The 17,090-nt window shown below is 42.6% G+C and overlaps 1 protein-coding gene across 1 annotated transcript; it reads right to left on the bottom strand.

Moving 5' to 3' along the window:
• Positions 1 to 13,937: 13,937 nt before the first annotated feature.
• Positions 13,938 to 15,179, bottom strand: LOC121967755 (myb-related protein 306-like). Its single transcript, XM_042518176.1, has 2 exons — positions 15,004 to 15,179; positions 13,938 to 14,896 (listed from the first exon to the last, which is right to left on the bottom strand). The coding sequence occupies exons 1-2, from the start codon at positions 15,134 to 15,136 to the stop codon at positions 14,106 to 14,108; spliced, it is 924 nt and encodes a 307-aa protein (XP_042374110.1). The 5' UTR covers positions 15,137 to 15,179; the 3' UTR covers positions 13,938 to 14,105.
• Positions 15,180 to 17,090: the final 1,911 nt, after the last annotated feature.

The raw sequence follows: 17,090 nt of genomic DNA, 5'->3' as shown, positions 1-17,090 counted from the left end.
TCTCGGCTGAGCAAAATAAGATCATCCGAGCTGAGGTGGATCAACTTGGGAAAGCAGGTCACATTAGAGAGGTACAATTCTCGTCTTGGCTCTCTAATGTGGTCCTAGTAGCTAAACCCAACAATAAATGAAGAGTTTGCATTGACTTCCGGGACCTCAATCACGCTAGCCCTAAGGATTGCTACCCGTTGCCCAGGATTGATCAGATGATGGACTTGACCTCGGGCTGTGAAAGGATTTGTATTCTTGATGCTTATCAAGGATACCATCAGATCCCATTGGCGCAAGAAGATCAAGAAAATGTTAGTTTCATCACGGCAGATGGTACCTTCTGTTATATCGTTATGCCCTTTGGATTGAGGAATGTCGGAGCTACCTATCAGAGGATAATGGATAAGATCTTCCGAGAGCAAATAGGGTGAAATATTGAAGTCTATGTAGATGACATACTCATCAAATATACTCTGGCCATAAATTTGATCACTGACATAGAAGAAACCTGTGGCACACTACAGCAGTATGGGCTGAAGTTGAATCCCTTGAAATGCTTGTTTGGAGCTTGAGGAGGAAATTTCTTAGGATACCTCGTCACTGAGCGAGGAATCGAAGAAAATCCAGAGAAGGTCCGGGCAATTCGAGATATGAAGGTGCTTCAGAATCTGAAGGAAGCTCAGAAATTGGTGAGTCGAATAACAACACTATCCTGGTTCATATTGTGGTCTGCGGATAAAGTCTTGCCTTTCTTCAAAGCACTCAGGAGAGCCGCCAAATTCCAGTGGGACGAGGAATGCAACCGGGCCTTCGAAGAATTAAAGAAGCACTTGGAGACTTTACCCTCACTGTTCAAGCCTACTATGGGAGAGCCACTTTGGGTTTATCTATCATCGACCCTGGGACTGTAGGGACAGTGTTGGTGAAGGAGCAGGACGATATACAACGGCCAGTGTACTTCTTCAGTCACTTATTAAAAGGGGTCAAGTCCCGATACATGGCCCTGGAAAAATTAGTCTACAGATTGATACTCATGACTCGACACTTGAGGCCCTATTTCCTGGCACACCTCATCACGGTCCTGACCAACAACACTATGGGTAAAGCCCTCACTAATGTAGAAGTAGCTGTTAGGATCGTTCGTACTCGGCTAGAGAGGGGGGTGTGAATAGCCGCCCCAAATCGCTCGTTTCTTCCTACAATTCGTTAGCGCAGCGGAAAAATAAACTAGAAACGAAAAGAAGAATATCAAACCTTAACACAGCGATGTACGAGGTTCGGAGATGATGCTCCTACTCCTCGGCGTGTCTGTAAGGTGGACGAACCCAATCAATCCGTCGGTGGATGAGTCCCCGGAAAACCGGCTAATAAAAACTCCTTCTGGGTGGAGAAACCTCGCCACACTTGTTTGCAACAGCAAACAGGAGTACAAGTACAAAGAATAAGCAAGAAATACAATAAGAATACACAAGCACTCTACCAATCTTGCTTTCTCGTCGACTGGAGTCCGGATGAAACAGCAACTTCAAAAACCCTAACAGCAGCAGCTGTTCCAGTCGGGGAAGCTCACGCGAAGCTTTCGGAAGGAACTCAAACAGAGCTCTTAATCTAGTAAGTCTCACTGGTGGCGAAGATTGAAGGATGGATAGAAGAAACTTCCCAAGCGACTGGAGGAACCCATTGATAGAGTTACTCCGATCAAGTAGCATTCCAACCGATCAGGAAGAAGCTCGCTTGTTGAACCAGAGGGTCGAACGGTTCAATCTGATCGGAGAACGACTGTATCAGGAGCTATCTCACGGTCATTGCTCAAGGCTGATCGGTCCCCAGACCGATCAGCCCCTCTTGCGCCTCGCTCCTGTTCAGCTTCTGATCGGTCACCAGACCGATCAGTTATCACACAGTATGCTACTAATGTGTTACTGATCGGTCACCAGACCGATCAGAATATTCGCGGTATCACTGGATCGATCACCAGATCGATCCAGCTCATGGTTTTCGCCCAAACCAAGTCCAAACCAACATCCGGTCAATCTTGACCTGTTGGTACATTGCGCCTAGCATCCGGTCACTCCCTTGACCTGCTAGGACTCCCCGCTAAGTGTCCGGTCAATCCCTTTGACCCACTTAGACTTTTCTCTCCATACCAAGTATCCGGTCACTCCTATGACCTACTTGGACTTCCCATCACCAGATGTCCGATCACCCTTGATCCATCTGGATTTTCCCTTGCCCGGCTTCACTCACCAGGACTTTCACCTAGCTTCACTCACTAGGGTTTTCACACTGCCTAACATCCCAGTTAGGACTTTCTCACTGCCTGGCTTCACTCACCAGGACTTTCCACACTGCCTAACATCCCAGTTAGGACTTTCCCACTGCCTGGCTTCACTCACCAGGACTTTCCACACTGCCTAACATCCCAGTTAGGACTTTCCCACTTGCCAAGCTCCTTGCTCGGACTTTTCCCGTGCCAAGCACCCTGCTTGGACTTTTCCAGTGCCAAGTCTCCATACTTGGACTTTTCGCGTGCCAAGCTCCCTGCTTGGACTTTCCCAGTGCCAAGTCTCCATACTTGGACTTTTCAGGTCAACCAGGTCAATCCTTGACCTAGGGTTGGACCAATAATCTCCCAACCATCTATTCTTGTCTCACATCAAGAATAGAACTCTCTCACGAGTGTCAAACATCAACATGCAACTCAACTAGGTCAACCTTGACCTAAGGTTGCACCGACAATCTTCCCAAGTCAAACATCAAAATACAACTCGAGTCAAGTCACCTCGAGTCGGGTCAACCAGGTCAACCTTGACCTAAGGTTGCACCAACAATCTCCCCCTTTTTGATGTTTGACAAAACCCATAATCAAATTAGGTTAACCCGATAACCTAACTTAGGTTTTCCAACCATCTTCCAATGTCCAATGTTCTTTCCTTGAACATTCTCTGGACATTCTCCCCTTAGGTTAACTCGATAACCTAACTTGGGTTCTCCAATAATTCTCCCCCTTTTTGACACACATCAAAAAGAATTCCAATGTTCTTCCTCGAACATTCCTTGACATTCTTCTCCTAACTTAGGTTAACCCGATAACCTAACTTGGGTTCTCCAATAACTCTCCAATGAACACTCTCCCCTTTTTGACACACATCAAAAAGAAAAAGGAGGGTATCAAGGTCAAGAGTTTCTTCCTAATGAAAGTCCCATACCTTTCATTGAAACTCTTAATTTCCCCCTTGATACTAAACTCAACAATCAACTTAGTGATAATCCCATATCACTAATCCTCAAAAGTCTTAAGGAGTAAAAACTCCCCCTAAAAGTCAACTCCCCCTTGACAATTAGGTAAAACTCCCCCTAAAGGTCAACTCCCCCTTGACCATTGCACCAACAATGTCTTGGAGAGTTTCAAACCTTTAGAAACTCAAAAACACCACTTCCATAACTGAAATTTCAGACAACAGCTGAAAAATCAGAAATTCGGCACGCCCTGATCGGTCCCCAGACCGATCAGCCCTTCACCAGATCGCACTCGTGCTACTGGAACTCACTGGATCGGTCTGCAGACCGATCCACAATACTCTGGATCGGTCCGCAGACCGATCAGATCTTCCCTGGATCGGTCCCCGGACCGATCCAGCCACTGAAATCAGAACTTCTGATTTCCCCTTCCGGAAAATCAGAAACTCCTAATAAATTCAAGAAAATTCCAAAAATTACGAAACTTTGAGGATACATTCCTCATATCATACACTATCATGGAAAAATAGTTTTCTATGAAAATAACTTCCATTTTTCAATCTTGATACAAAGTTTAAAAACTTTGAAATAGTTCAAGTTTAACTCAACTTTGTATCACAATGTTCAATGATGAATGCAATCACTAGGAAAGCTTCATCAAGGTTTTTCAAATCAATTTTGAAATGATTTTAAACCCTTTAATTTAGGATCATAATCTTAGGACTATATGTACATGACTTGTACACAAGTTTTCCCTATGATCCTCCATTTCTTGAATTAGGCTCATCTAGGTACAAGAACTATGCACCTTGATCCTAATTCATGATCCTAATATCTCACACACATCTAAAGTGTATCAAACACATCCATGTCAATTTTGATGTGAGATATGGGTTTAGGTATCTTAGACTAAGGTCTCATGCATTTTCTAAACACAAATTTGATCTCAATATCAAAATGTGTTTTTCATCCTTAAATCAATTCAATTGATTATTAATGCAAGAAATGATGACATGGCATAAAATGATATCATACATAATAACATGTGCCAATGTCATGATGTCATGACATAAAGTATGAAACTTAAATAAAACATGACATATAAATAACCTAAGCATTATCATGACATTTTAAATGATCATAAAATAAATATGATGTCATGACATGACATATGACAAACAATATATGGCAAATAGCACATAAAGGTATAGAAAATACCTAATTCTAGCCTTAGTTGCCATTTTTGATAATTTTGACCATTTTGCCATAATTTCTATATTCCTAAGTGTAATAGACCTAAAATCATATCCTCAAGACTTTTAGATCACTATGTGCCAACTAGATTGATTCTAGAAAATTCCTCAAATGTGGTTGGCACATTCTAATCACCTTAGGAATAATATTCACTTTCATTTTCAAGGCTTGATTGCACCTTGAAAATTCCTAAAGTGCCACCTTTTGCCATGATTAGGTTAACTACCTATTCAAGTAAGGTTGGCACACCCTAACTCATCTAGCGTGATGAAATCACGCTCCTAGGAACCCAATACCTATTGGAGCTCATTGGGTTCACTAAGTATTCACTAGGGATGACTTCCCTAGCAACCCTTCTAATGACCCTCCTAGGCTTTGAAGCCTTGGTCATTTGGGACTCATCAAGATCAACTCTAGGGGTGACTCCCCTTGTGACCTTGGTGATGGTCTTCCTAGCCCTAGATTTTGTTCCATAATCGAATGGAACATTATGATAAGTGGGCTTGACCACTTGGGACTTAGGTTTGTGACCCAAACCTTTCTTGTCCTTGGACATTGGTTTTTGACCCTTAAACCCTAGAGTCAAATCCCCAAGAGCCTTTTCTAGAGAGTCAAGTCTTGACCTCAAGACTTGATTTTCTTTCTCTAATACCTTAAGCTTTAATTTATCATTTTTCTTTGAGGTATTCCTAGGCATATGTCTAGATGATTTGGGATTTCTACCTAGATTTTCCTTAGCCTTAGATGAGTTAATTCTAGGGTTGGCTTTCCTAGTGTTATCCTTATCTAGGCTCACATGTTTGGCACCTAAGCACGTGTATCGATTTCTATAATTAACATGCTTATCATTCTTGACAATAGCAATAAGGCTACTAGCATGCATCCTACTAGAATTGCAAGAATGTGCCTTAGAGATTACCTTAGGGTTTGCCCTAGCTCCCCCTATACATGTGCTCGATCTCTTGTCCTTGTGAGATTGCCTCCCTCTCGGACATTGGCTCGGATAATGTCCCCTTCGCTTGCATTGGAAGCACACCACGTGCTCCTTGCCCTTGCGTGTTGGGACTCCGGCTTCCTTGACCTTTGGTGCCGGTGGAGTCTTTCTAACCCTCTTTGGACATTTACTCTTGTAATGTCCATACTCCCTACACTCAAAGTACATTATGTGTAATTTATTTGAAATTGAAACGCTTGAGTTACCTAGGGTTGAGGTGGGATGTATGCTTTCTTCTTCATCCCTTCCGGAGATAGAAGCTTCTTCCTCTTGCTCCATTCTTGAAGAAGAACTCTCCTCCTCTTCTTCCTTAGATGTTGAGTAGCCCTCAACTTCTAATCCCTCTTCTCCATGATGTGAGCTACTTGGCTCACTTGACTCCTCTTCATGGCTTGAAGTGGAGTTCCCCTCATGGAACTTAGCCAAGTTGTTCCACAATTCCTTGGCATTGTTGTATCCATCTATCCTACACAATATATCGTTAGGTAATGAGAATTCAAATATTTTCATTACCTCGTCGTTGATTGTGGATTGGTGGATTTGCTCCTTCGTCCACTTCTTCTTCTCAAGAGGTTTTCCTTCTTTATCCATCGGAGGAGTGAAACCTAATTGTACACAAGTCCAATTTTCAATGTTAGTCATAAGGAAATACTTCATCCTTACCTTCCAATACGCGAAGTCGTCGCGATCGTAGAAGGGTGGAATGGTGATGTCTTCTCCGAGTTGATCCATCTCTAGCTTATGCTTCCTCGGGTGTTAATCCGGCGAAGAGCGACCTCGCTCTGATACCACTTGTTAGGATCGTTCGTACTCGGCTAGAGAGGGGGGTGTGAATAGCCGCCCCAAATCGCTCGTTTCTTCCTACAATTCGTTAGCGCAGCGGAAAAATAAACTAGAAACGAAAAGAAGAATATCAAACCTTAACACAGCGATGTACGAGGTTCGGAGATGATGCTCCTACTCCTCGGCGTGCCTGTAAGGTGGACGAACCCAATCAATCCGTCGATGGATGAGTCCCCGGAAAACCGGCTAATAAAAACTCCTTCTGGGTGGAGAAACCTCGCCACACTTGTTTGCAACAGCAAACAGGAGTACAAGTACAAAGAATAAGCAAGAAATACAATAAGAATACACAAGCACTCTACCAATCTTGCTTTCTCGTCGACTGGAGTCCGGATGAAACAGCAGCTTCAAAAACCCTAACAGCAGCAGCTGTTCCAGTCGGGGAAGCTCACGCGAAGCTTTCGGAAGGAACTCAAACAGAGCTCTTATCACAGCCCACAAATCTTCAGCAGAAGAGAAGAAAAGAAGAGAGTTAGCACCGAAGATGCCCTCGATCCTTTATACCTGTGAAGAAGAAACAGCGAAGAAACTAGCCGTTGCGTCGCAACGGCTAGAACCCTGATCGGTCTGTGGACCGATCAGGGAAGAAGCCTTCGCTTCTGTTCCGTCCCTGATCGGTCCATGGACCGATCAGGGAACCTCCTGATCGGTCCACAGACCGATCAGGGAACTTCCTGATCGGTCTGGGGACCGATCAGGCTTTGTGCTGATCGGTCCCCTGACCGATCAGCCCCTCTTGCGCCTCGCTCCTGTTCGGCTTCTGATCGACTCCTGATCGGTCACCAGACCGATCAGTTATCACACAGTATGCTACTGATGTGTTACTGATCGGTTACCAGACCGATCAGAATATTCGCGGTATCACTGGATCGATCACCAGATCGATCCAGCTCATGGTTTTCGCCCAAACCAAGTCCAAACCAACATCCGGTCAATCTTGACCTGTTGGTACATTGCGCCTAGCATCCGGTCACTCCCTTGACCTGCTAGGACTCCCCGCTAAGTGTCCGGTCAATCCCTTTGACCCACTTAGACTTTTCTCTCCGTACCAAGTATCCGGTCACTCCTATGACCTACTTGGACTTCCCATCACCAGATGTCCGATCACCCTTGATCCATCTGGATTTTCCCTTGCCCGGCTTCACTCACCAGGACTTTCACCTAGCTTCACTCACTAGGGTTTTCACACTGCCTAACATCCCAGTTAGGACCTTGCCCGGCTTCCCTCACCAGGACTTTCCAACTGCCTAACATCCCAGTTAGGACTTTCCCACTGCCTGGCTTCACTCACCAGGACTTTCCACACTGCCTAACATCCCAGTTAGGACTTTCCCACTGCCTGGCTTCACTCACCAGGACTTTCCACACTGCCTAACATCCCAGTTAGGACTTTCCCACTTGCCAAGCTCCCTGCTTGGACTTTTCCCGTGCCAAGCTCCCTGCTTGGACTTTTCCAGTGCCAAGTCTCCATACTTGGACTTTTCGCGTGCCAAGCTCCCTGCTTGGACTTTCCCAGTGCCAAGTCTCCATACTTGGACTTTTCAGGTCAACCAGGTCAATCCTTGACCTAGGGTTGGACCAATAATCTCCCAACCATCTATTCTTGTCTCACATCAAGAATAGAACTCTCTCACGAGTGTCAAACATCAACATGCAACTCAACTAGGTCAACCTTGACCTAAGGTTGCACCGACAATCTTCCCAAGTCAAACATCAAAATACAACTCGAGTCAAGTCACCTCGAGTCGGGTCAACCAGGTCAACCTTAACCTAAGGTTGCACCAACAGTAGCAGGTTGCCTCATCAAATGAACAACGGAACTGAGAGAGTATGACATACAATACCAACCTCGCACTACGATTAAGGCGCAACCTCTAGCTGATTTCTTGATGGAGGTTCACCAACCGGACTCCGAAGGAACTTGGAGGATCTATGTGGACGGGTCGTCTACCCAGCAAGGAAGTACAGTTGGGATCCTCCTGATATCCCCTCAAGAAGACATCTTGCCACTAGCGGTTAGGTTAAATTTCAGAGTTACGAATAATGAGGCGGAATATGAAGCACTGTTGGCAGGCTTGCAAGCAGCTCAACATGTTGGAGCCGCTCAAGTAGTTGTTTATTCAAACTCTTAGCTTGTAGCTCAGCAAGTAGCAGGTAACTTCGAAGTCAATAATGACAAGCTACAGGTATACAAGGAAGCATATGAGAAGATGAAAGGGGATTTTAAGGAGGTCACTGTCACTAAGATTCCTAGAGCAGATAATCAAAGAGCTGATGAGTTAGCTAAAATGGCCAGCCCTTTGACCACTTGGGTGCTAGATAGGTCGATAGCCCAGACTTTCTTAATATCTTAGACAGACTTGCAGAACAATATGGAGGAGCCAATTGACTGGAGGGCCCCTATAATCATTTATCTTCAGCAGGGTGTCTTATCCGCTAATCCGGAAGAGGTCAGGTTGATCCGGAAAAGAGCTCATATGTATACTTTGATCAGGGACCAGCTGTACAAGTGAGCATTCTCCATACCGCTACTCAAATGCTTAGGAATGGAAGAAGCGGAGTATGCTTTGCAGGAAGTACATTAAGGATGTTGCAGCAACCATGCGAGAGGAAGGACGCTGGCCCGAAAAGTACCGAGTATTTTTGACCCACTCTACAGAAAGATGTTTAGAGATTGGTGAATGTTTGCTTATCCTGCTAAAAACATCAAAATCTGACCCATCGGCCAACCGACACACTGAAAACCTCAATAGTCTCATGCCCCTTTGACCAATGGGGCATGGATATTGTAGGACCGTTCCCTATGGCACCAGGGCAGAAAAGATTCTTGCTCGTAGCAGTAAATATTTTTCTAAATGAGTGGAAGCAGAAGCTCTGGCTAAGATTACTGAAGGAACTATCATTCAATTTTTATGGAACAACATCCTTTATCGATTTGGGATACCGCACAAGCTGGTTTTAGATAACGGAAGACAATTCCAAGGATGCAAAATCCAGGCCTGGTGTCAAGGGTTCAGTATAACTCAGGCATTCACATCTGTCACTTACCATCAGAGTAATGGGCAAACTGAGATTACCAACAGGGAGATAGTTAGGGGATTGAAGGTCAAGTTGGACTATGTTGGAGACGATTGGGTGGAGGAGCTGCCCAGCATCCTCTAGGCCTACCGCATGACCCTTCGAGAGAGCACAGGGCTTACACCATTTCACATGGTCTACGACAGTGAGACTGTGGTGCCTATCGAGGTCGGGATGCCCTCAGTCAGAATAATGCTATATGATGAAGGGAATGTCGATCGGCGACTCTCAGAATTGGATTTGATTAGTGAAATTCGCGAACATACGACTCCCCGCCTAACAGCATATCGGTAAAGGATGCGTCAAAACTATGACAGAAGGGTAGTGCCCCAATTCTTTGGAGAAGGAGACTTAGAATGGAAGAGGACAAAGCTTGTGGGGAAGGTAACCAAATTAGCACCCGAGTGGGATGATCCTTATAAAATTGTTAAACGATTAGTCTCAGGTGCCTATTATTTACAGGACGCTTAGGGTAGAAAGTTAGACCGTCCCTGGAGCGCTAACTACCTCCAGCCTTATCGCACTTAAAATTAGTATTTTGTAAGACTTTAGATCGGGAAAATATGATAGGTCGGGTACAAACTGCCAGATCGGGATACTTGGGTTCAGGACACTCATGAATCTTTTTTAAGACCAGATCAGGACAAGACCCTGTGCTCAAGATAAAGTAGCTCTAGCCCCATTGAGTCAAGAGTCAAGACTAAAGAGAATATCAAATCTGTAAAATCTACTAGCAGTTGTTGGACTTTGGGAATCATCATTGATCCGTTGACGAGCACAAAATGGTGGACACTGTTATGGTCCATCTTCGCATCCCTCAAGCTTTTCTTGTATTCTCTCATAGCTGCAGCATTATCCTTGATGATGATGAACTCTGACACCTTGTTAACCTAAGTAATCCAATCGCTGACAGTCTTCTTGACATTTCCGTGGTTGACATATATATGTTAGTTCATACATGCTGCAAAGATTCACGACCAATGCTTCATTCCAAGTTGCAGTTGGAACCCTTTCCAAAACACCCTCTAGGACCTTGATTGAATCGGACATGCCTCTCAAGTACATCAAGCATAGAGCTTTATTATTCAATGCCACACTACATCTGCATTCTTGAACTTCTTTATATCGAGCTTCATGTCTTGGTTGTCCATGAAGGTGGACCTCATCACAGGGTGCCCTTGCTGGTGGAAGGACATGGGATCTTTGAACATCGGGTGATCCCTCAGATACTGCTTGATCAAACTACTCTTCTATGCCACAATACTATACCACATGCATCCAACATTGCCATCCACTCGAGGCTGCCCCACGGCACCACTTGGATGACCATCGCATTCGGTTGTAGGAACACTAAGTTGGTGAGCCCGAAGTCGTGCACGCCCAATATCACATCCATCAAGTTGACTAACCATACGAATTGGCCCACGTCGGATCCCACATCACCATCATTGATGATGATATCAAATTCCAACTAAGTTCACCATTTGAGTTATTTCGTGTAGATTTGTGAATGCTCGATATTGCTTCCTAGCTACAATGAGAATTCTAGGTTTCTTCCCGGCGAGGTCTTCATTATTTGAAGTGGCATCCCTTTCTAGGGAGAAGGCTTCTCTTAGGAATTTGACAAAGTCGATCATGGAGTAGTCATTGGTGGTGTGCACAGGGTCGATGCTAAGCTCCTTGTGCGAGCGAATGCCGATTATGACCTTGTTGAAGTAGTAGTGCATCTCCTTGTCCTTGTTGTAGTCGATCACCAGAAACTTGGAGATCTTTTGGAACACTGGGAGGTAGTGATAGACTGACGCACTATAATCCTCGGGCAATGGGTTCACCCGATGAACAAGGACGATGAGGATGACTGTCTCTTTAATGGCTTTGATGCATGGTCTTCACACCATCATCCTCAGCCGCAATAGCCTTTTCTATAGGCACCAGTGGGGTAGGTAAGACTCCTCCTCGACTGGAAGAGCAAGCTCCTTGTCCGTCGTCTTCAGAGGCTCCTTCGCAGTTTTCTCTGGCTCTATCTCCTCTTTGTTCGTCTCTTCTTTATCATGGTATTCTTCTTGATCAAATTCTTCCTTCAAATCATCTTCAAATCCATCTAGGTCATCTTGGGCATCGAATCTATCGTCTTTCATGGCAAATCATAATTGTTCCTAGAACGAAGTTTGAGTGTAACCAGATGGAAGAAAGTGATCTTTCATCTTCTTCTTCATCTTCTCCCAATATCTGATCTTGGCTTTGCCTTATCGATCTCGTGAGTGTCTCAAGTGCTCCTACCATGTTGATGCTAGACATCTAAATTTGAAGGCAACCAATTTTACATTCACCTCATTAGGAACTTCTTCGTAATTAAAAATTCTTCTCCACTTTATTAATCCAATTAATGAAGCTCTTTGCCAAAAAATATGGGCAAATTAAATCGAAAATCCAGGCCTCCATAAGGCTCCTCCCTACCATCATATTCCTAATATGTAGTCCGCTGGTTATAAGAGTTCTTGAAGGTAGATTCAGATCCACGATATAAGATTTTATGATCTTTAAAATCTCACGTCGCTAGACGTTGGATTAAATTTACGACTTGCCTATGTAAATACTCAATCTAGTCCTAGGTGCTATGATCATGGAGAGAGACTTTCTCAGTCGGAATTTGCCTTGCATAATCACGATCACGACCATGACAACCTTCTATTTGATCTGACCCCGTGGGTCATCCGAGTTGGTATGTGACAGGTGTTGCCACAATGAGGTCGCGGGGTCGATCCTCGGGGCAGCTGGGGAATAAATCCCTTATCCCCGTATTACACCCTGTCCGTCACATGCTCGCTTGGATGCTGCGATTTACCTCCCTCGTGATGGCCTTGGGTCGGGTATGACGGGGGCGCTGAGGGCAAGCGTTTCACCTTTTGCCACAATGATACACTACTTCCTTAATTTTAACATACTAGCTTTAATATCAACTAACATCGGAGAGGATAGCGATTGTCACGCGGACTGATGAGAATGGGAAAATTGAGGAGAAACAAGGAGAAAAATCATTTGTCCTACAAATTTTCTCAAAAAAAAAATATTTAATAACTAGGATAATTTTTCAAACAGCTAAATAGATGTTTATAATAGACTTCATACCCTAAGTTTCAAAGAAAGGAAAGAAATCCTAATATATAGACTTCGATTTTTATCTTGTAAAGATAAAAAAAAATATCCTAACAAAAAGAAAAAAATACTCGTAATACTAAAATTTCTAAACGAACTCAAAATTTAAAAATTAAAAAAAAATAAAAAATATCAAAAATACTTAAATTAAAATAATGTTCGAATCCTCTAGCATATCAATCTTATCCTCTACTATATTTACCGTTATATGTGACAACCTTATGATAATAAATTTATTAATTATAGTTTTATTGAAAATGAATCTTTATTTCTTATAGTACTACTAAGATTACGAAATGTGCCACATATGTGATTAGTATTTAGAAGCTACGCGACGGATTATGCCACCACATTTTTTTTTAAGATTTTGTTGCCTTTTATGTCTTGTGATGGATGAGTCAATGATTTTAATTATTTATAAAAAAAAACTTTTTTTTTGAGGATGATATATTTCTCTTTTTATAATGATTTCAAGCGTGGTAGATCTACATCTCCTTCAGAGTTTATAGCTCCCTACTTAATGAGCTAATGGAGACAAGTAGGCTATGTTGCAAGCAAACCCTAAACATTTAATTAGTTTATATTGCCTGTCATGGCATGGCATGGCATGGAGTACAGAAGCTTCACATCTACAATAACTTCTGTAACTGTATTAAACACCAGAATCACTATTTGTTTTACTATGCAATAACTATATTTTTTTCTTTACAAATTGAATTTTTCAGCAGTAGGATAATATTTTAAAATCCTAGCTATAGCGTGAAATCAAAGCTTGCCAACAAATTCTACAAGGGTCAAACAGTTGCATGGTTGGTGCTAGACAGTGAGATTGATGATGACCACACTGAGAGTTTACTCATGTAGTTGTGTTGTCAAATTAAAGATGCAAACAACAATAACAACATCATTATCATCATTAATCTTGCAATATCAAAAAAACATAATTTTGTTTTTTTTTTGTTTTTGACGACCTAATAAACATGTTTACCTATATATATATATATATAAAATGATTAGCACATGATAACAAAAGACCTACGGACTTTAAAGATAACAAAGAAATAGAGAAATCTTTCGTCCACGTGAATAATCAAGGAGAAAAAGTGTACATACAAATAAAACATGAAACATTAATAGTAAGAGCGAAATAATTATATACATATATGCATAATGTATGTAATTATATGACAAGAAATTTTATATATAATCTCACGCAAAAGAGAAGTCAACTGTGGGACCGATCTTTTGCCGCCAAGTAGAAAAAGTGTACAACAAATAAAAGATGAACCATTAATAGTAAGAGCTAGAGAAATAATTATATATATGTGTATGTATATGATAAAAAATTTATTGTATATAATCTCATAATTATGGTATAGAAGCTCACTAATTGCTGCTTGAATATTGCATGATTAGTTACATTTCATGAGAAATTTCCTCTAAAACATGTAAGTTAAATCAATATATATATATATATGAATTTCTTCAGATCATATATAATTCACACTTAATTAATTAAATTCCTTGAAGCCGCACGTTGATCCTTTGATCAAACAAAAGCCAAGGACTCAATTTCTTCAACGCTTTCTTCTTCTTCAAAGAGCCAAGACTCGAACAGAGAATTGAGAATTGGAAACTTGGCATCTCCATGGGAAAGATGATCAGTCTCCGAGTATCCCTCGAGGTTCCGGGAGTCAAGATTGAACGAGGAAGAGTCCATGGCCGAAGGCAAACTGTTCTTGCCGGTCGCTGCGGCGGCGGCGGCGGCGGCCGAGGAGGAGGCAGTAGCAGTGAAGGTGGAGTAGTAATTCGATGATCTAGTTGTTTTAGGTAAACTGCTAGTTTTGTTCTCCATCCATCCTTGGAGTAACCGCGAGATGTTCTCCGCGCTGGAGGCATAGGTGGTGGTGGTCGCCGCCGATGCCGATGCCGATGCCGATGCCGATCCTACAGTCTTATCCTGCAAGGCCAAGGCCTCATCAAGGGCGCGCTTGGCCATGTGAATGTCGGATCGAACTCGAGTCTCCCATCGGCCTTTGGAAAGAGCTGGCTGAGATGCCAAGGACGAACATGCAGCGGTGGCAGCGCCTGCAGTAGCTTCTCGATCGAGAGTTTGAATTTTCTTCAGCTTCTTCTTTAAGTGGGTGTTCCAGTAGTTCTTCACGTCGTTATCCGTCCTCTCTGGAAGATACGAAGCTATCGTCGCCCATCTGTTGCCAAAGAGTGCTTGGAGATGGACGATGAGCCTCTCCTCTTGCTCCGTGAAGTTGCCGCGCTTGATCCCCGGCCGGAGATAATTAGTCCATCTGAGCCTGCAACTCTTGCTGCACCTCATCAGCCCTATACAATCACAAATCACAATCCACACGACACAATTGCAACAATTAGAAGAACTAGACGAACATATTTAATATATAGATGGTTAATTAATATCTAATTTACGTAACCAGTTGTAGCAGGAACAGCCTTCCAGTTTCCAGGGCCATGTTGTTGGATGTAGGAGCCAAGCATAAGATCCTCTTCAGGAGTCCAAGGACCCTTCTTCACGTCTGCTTGGTCGCAGCAAGGTGGCCTTCCCATGATAACAGATAACACCGTACTCAAAACTGAGCCACTATGCTTCTCGATCGGTTCCTGAGATGTGTTGGATTATATAAATATATATATGAGAGGAATAGGAAGCTAGCTGACAAATCTACTGATTGACCCTGAGATTATTAAGCAGTGGGGCAGTCTTTTCTTTTCAGCTCGTGGCAGCAGAGGTCAAAGAAAGACAGCCAAGGAGCATTTACTCGAAAACGTAGAGAGAAATATCCGGGAAAGAAACTCTTCGACCAAAGGAAATAACCTAATTAATTAATTTCTTCTTCTTCCTTTTGTCCTCTCTGAAATTTCTTCAGAATTAATAATCAACAACTGTGGAGTGAGGACTGAGTTTGTTATTTGATTCTGTTTTGGCTGTTGGTGGAAAATTCATTTTGTTGGGCCGATGAGCATGCATCCCTCAAATTATTGGGCTGGTTTTGTGGTAATTTTAGCCACTTCTAAGGAAGTGAATAAAAAAACTTTTCCAACCCATGAATGCTAAAATAAGCTTCTCAGCTCTATAAAATTTTTTTATCAGCTACTAGAATAAATTAAAAAGTACTCACGGAGGTTCATTTAAGCGGTCACTATTCTTAGAGATGTTATCCCACTAGAGAAAAATCTCTGTAGTGTGCCACAGCTGAGCTTCAACATTGAAAGAAAATCCTGTAGTGTGCCACCAGAGTAAATTAGGAAGTACTTACGGAGACACATCCAAGTGTCTAGTATTCGTCTTGGAATTGTCATTCTACTAGGATTTTTTTTTATAGTATGCCATAGTTGGGACTGTTTGAAAGACCTAATCACTACATCCTTGTCCCCTGGACAGTAGTGAGGGTGTTGTTTAGACTTTAGAGAAGGGTTGATAAATGCTCTCAATGAATGTACAGATCACGCAAATGTGCAGGGTGTGCCAGAGGTAGAGCAGTCGACAGAGGAATCAAGCAGCTAGTTGCAGCAGGAGGACATGTGAGGTTTGAAGTGGAGTCCCTCACTCCAGTGCTGGGCATGCATGGCATCCATGCATGAGTCGCATAAAAGAAGATCAGACAGGCCACTTTAGCCTTTGGGCAGAACTTAAAAATCAAGTTCCTAGGTTTTTACACAACTAGCACTGACCAGTGGAAGGGGAGAAAGACATGATTATATTGCTCTGTCAAGTCCTAGCTCCCTCCTGCATTATTTTGCCTGTCCTTTGATTTTAAACAATTCCACTGTTGGAAGTGAAACTTCAACTATTAGTGGCGAATACTTGTTCAATGAACCAAAAGTACATAACAATCGATGATCAGTAACGACTGTGATGGTACTATTTTCTAGAGATGTTGATGAAGAGTACTAGACTAGGAAATGCGTTTTAGGGTCCCATAATCATTTTATCATAGACTTGTAGTCGGTAAGTGTTATGTCAATCTGTGAGTACCTTTATATTGAGGTACATTGTGTTACATTGAATAGGGTTTGCTGTGTAGGAATCAAAGGTTTATCTTGTCAAACAGTTGGATGATCGTTGAGTGCAATCATGCATGCGACCGAAGTAGACTTAAGGGTGCTTTTTGCCAAGTCCAAGGGACCCTAAACTTTTGTTGGGACTGCTCTACTACAACTGTCAAAACTCATGTTTAGATGATAAGAGAAATTAAAGCACTCAATATGAAACATATAATATTTGCTAAGGCATTTTTATCTGTAAAGGTGGCATTCTGATCACTCCCAACAACTCTCGCTGTCTATATTGCCATTGAAGTGATGCCTCACCTACATATCTCTTCAGATATTCAACTAAGCAAAACGTAGTTTAATTTATTAGGGTCATCATGATCCATGAATACTTGCTTTATCTTGGATCGTTAGTTTCTTTACTAGTTTTCTGATCATGTCAAGGGTACATTTGATCATCTATGCTGAATATTTCTTATTCATAGATGCTGGACAGCAACAACAGGGC

Source organism: Zingiber officinale, chromosome 3B (genome assembly GCF_018446385.1).
Source record: "Zingiber officinale cultivar Zhangliang chromosome 3B, Zo_v1.1, whole genome shotgun sequence".
NCBI classification, from domain to species: Eukaryota; Viridiplantae; Streptophyta; class Magnoliopsida; order Zingiberales; family Zingiberaceae; genus Zingiber; species Zingiber officinale.
Note: the sequence above shows the minus strand (reverse complement) of the source record. Positions and strands in the feature narration are given on the sequence as shown.

What these genes read in the sequence shown, in the direction of transcription:
- LOC121967755 (XM_042518176.1), bottom strand. Translation starts at nt 15,136, where the DNA reads ATGGGAAGGCCACCTTGCTGCGACCAAGCAGACGTGAAGAAGGGTCCT. An exon ending in GGCTGTTCCTGCTACAACTG is followed by an intron (nt 14,897 to 15,003) that starts GTTACGTAAATT and finishes GTGATTGTATAG; the next exon opens with GGCTGATGAGGTGCAGCAAG.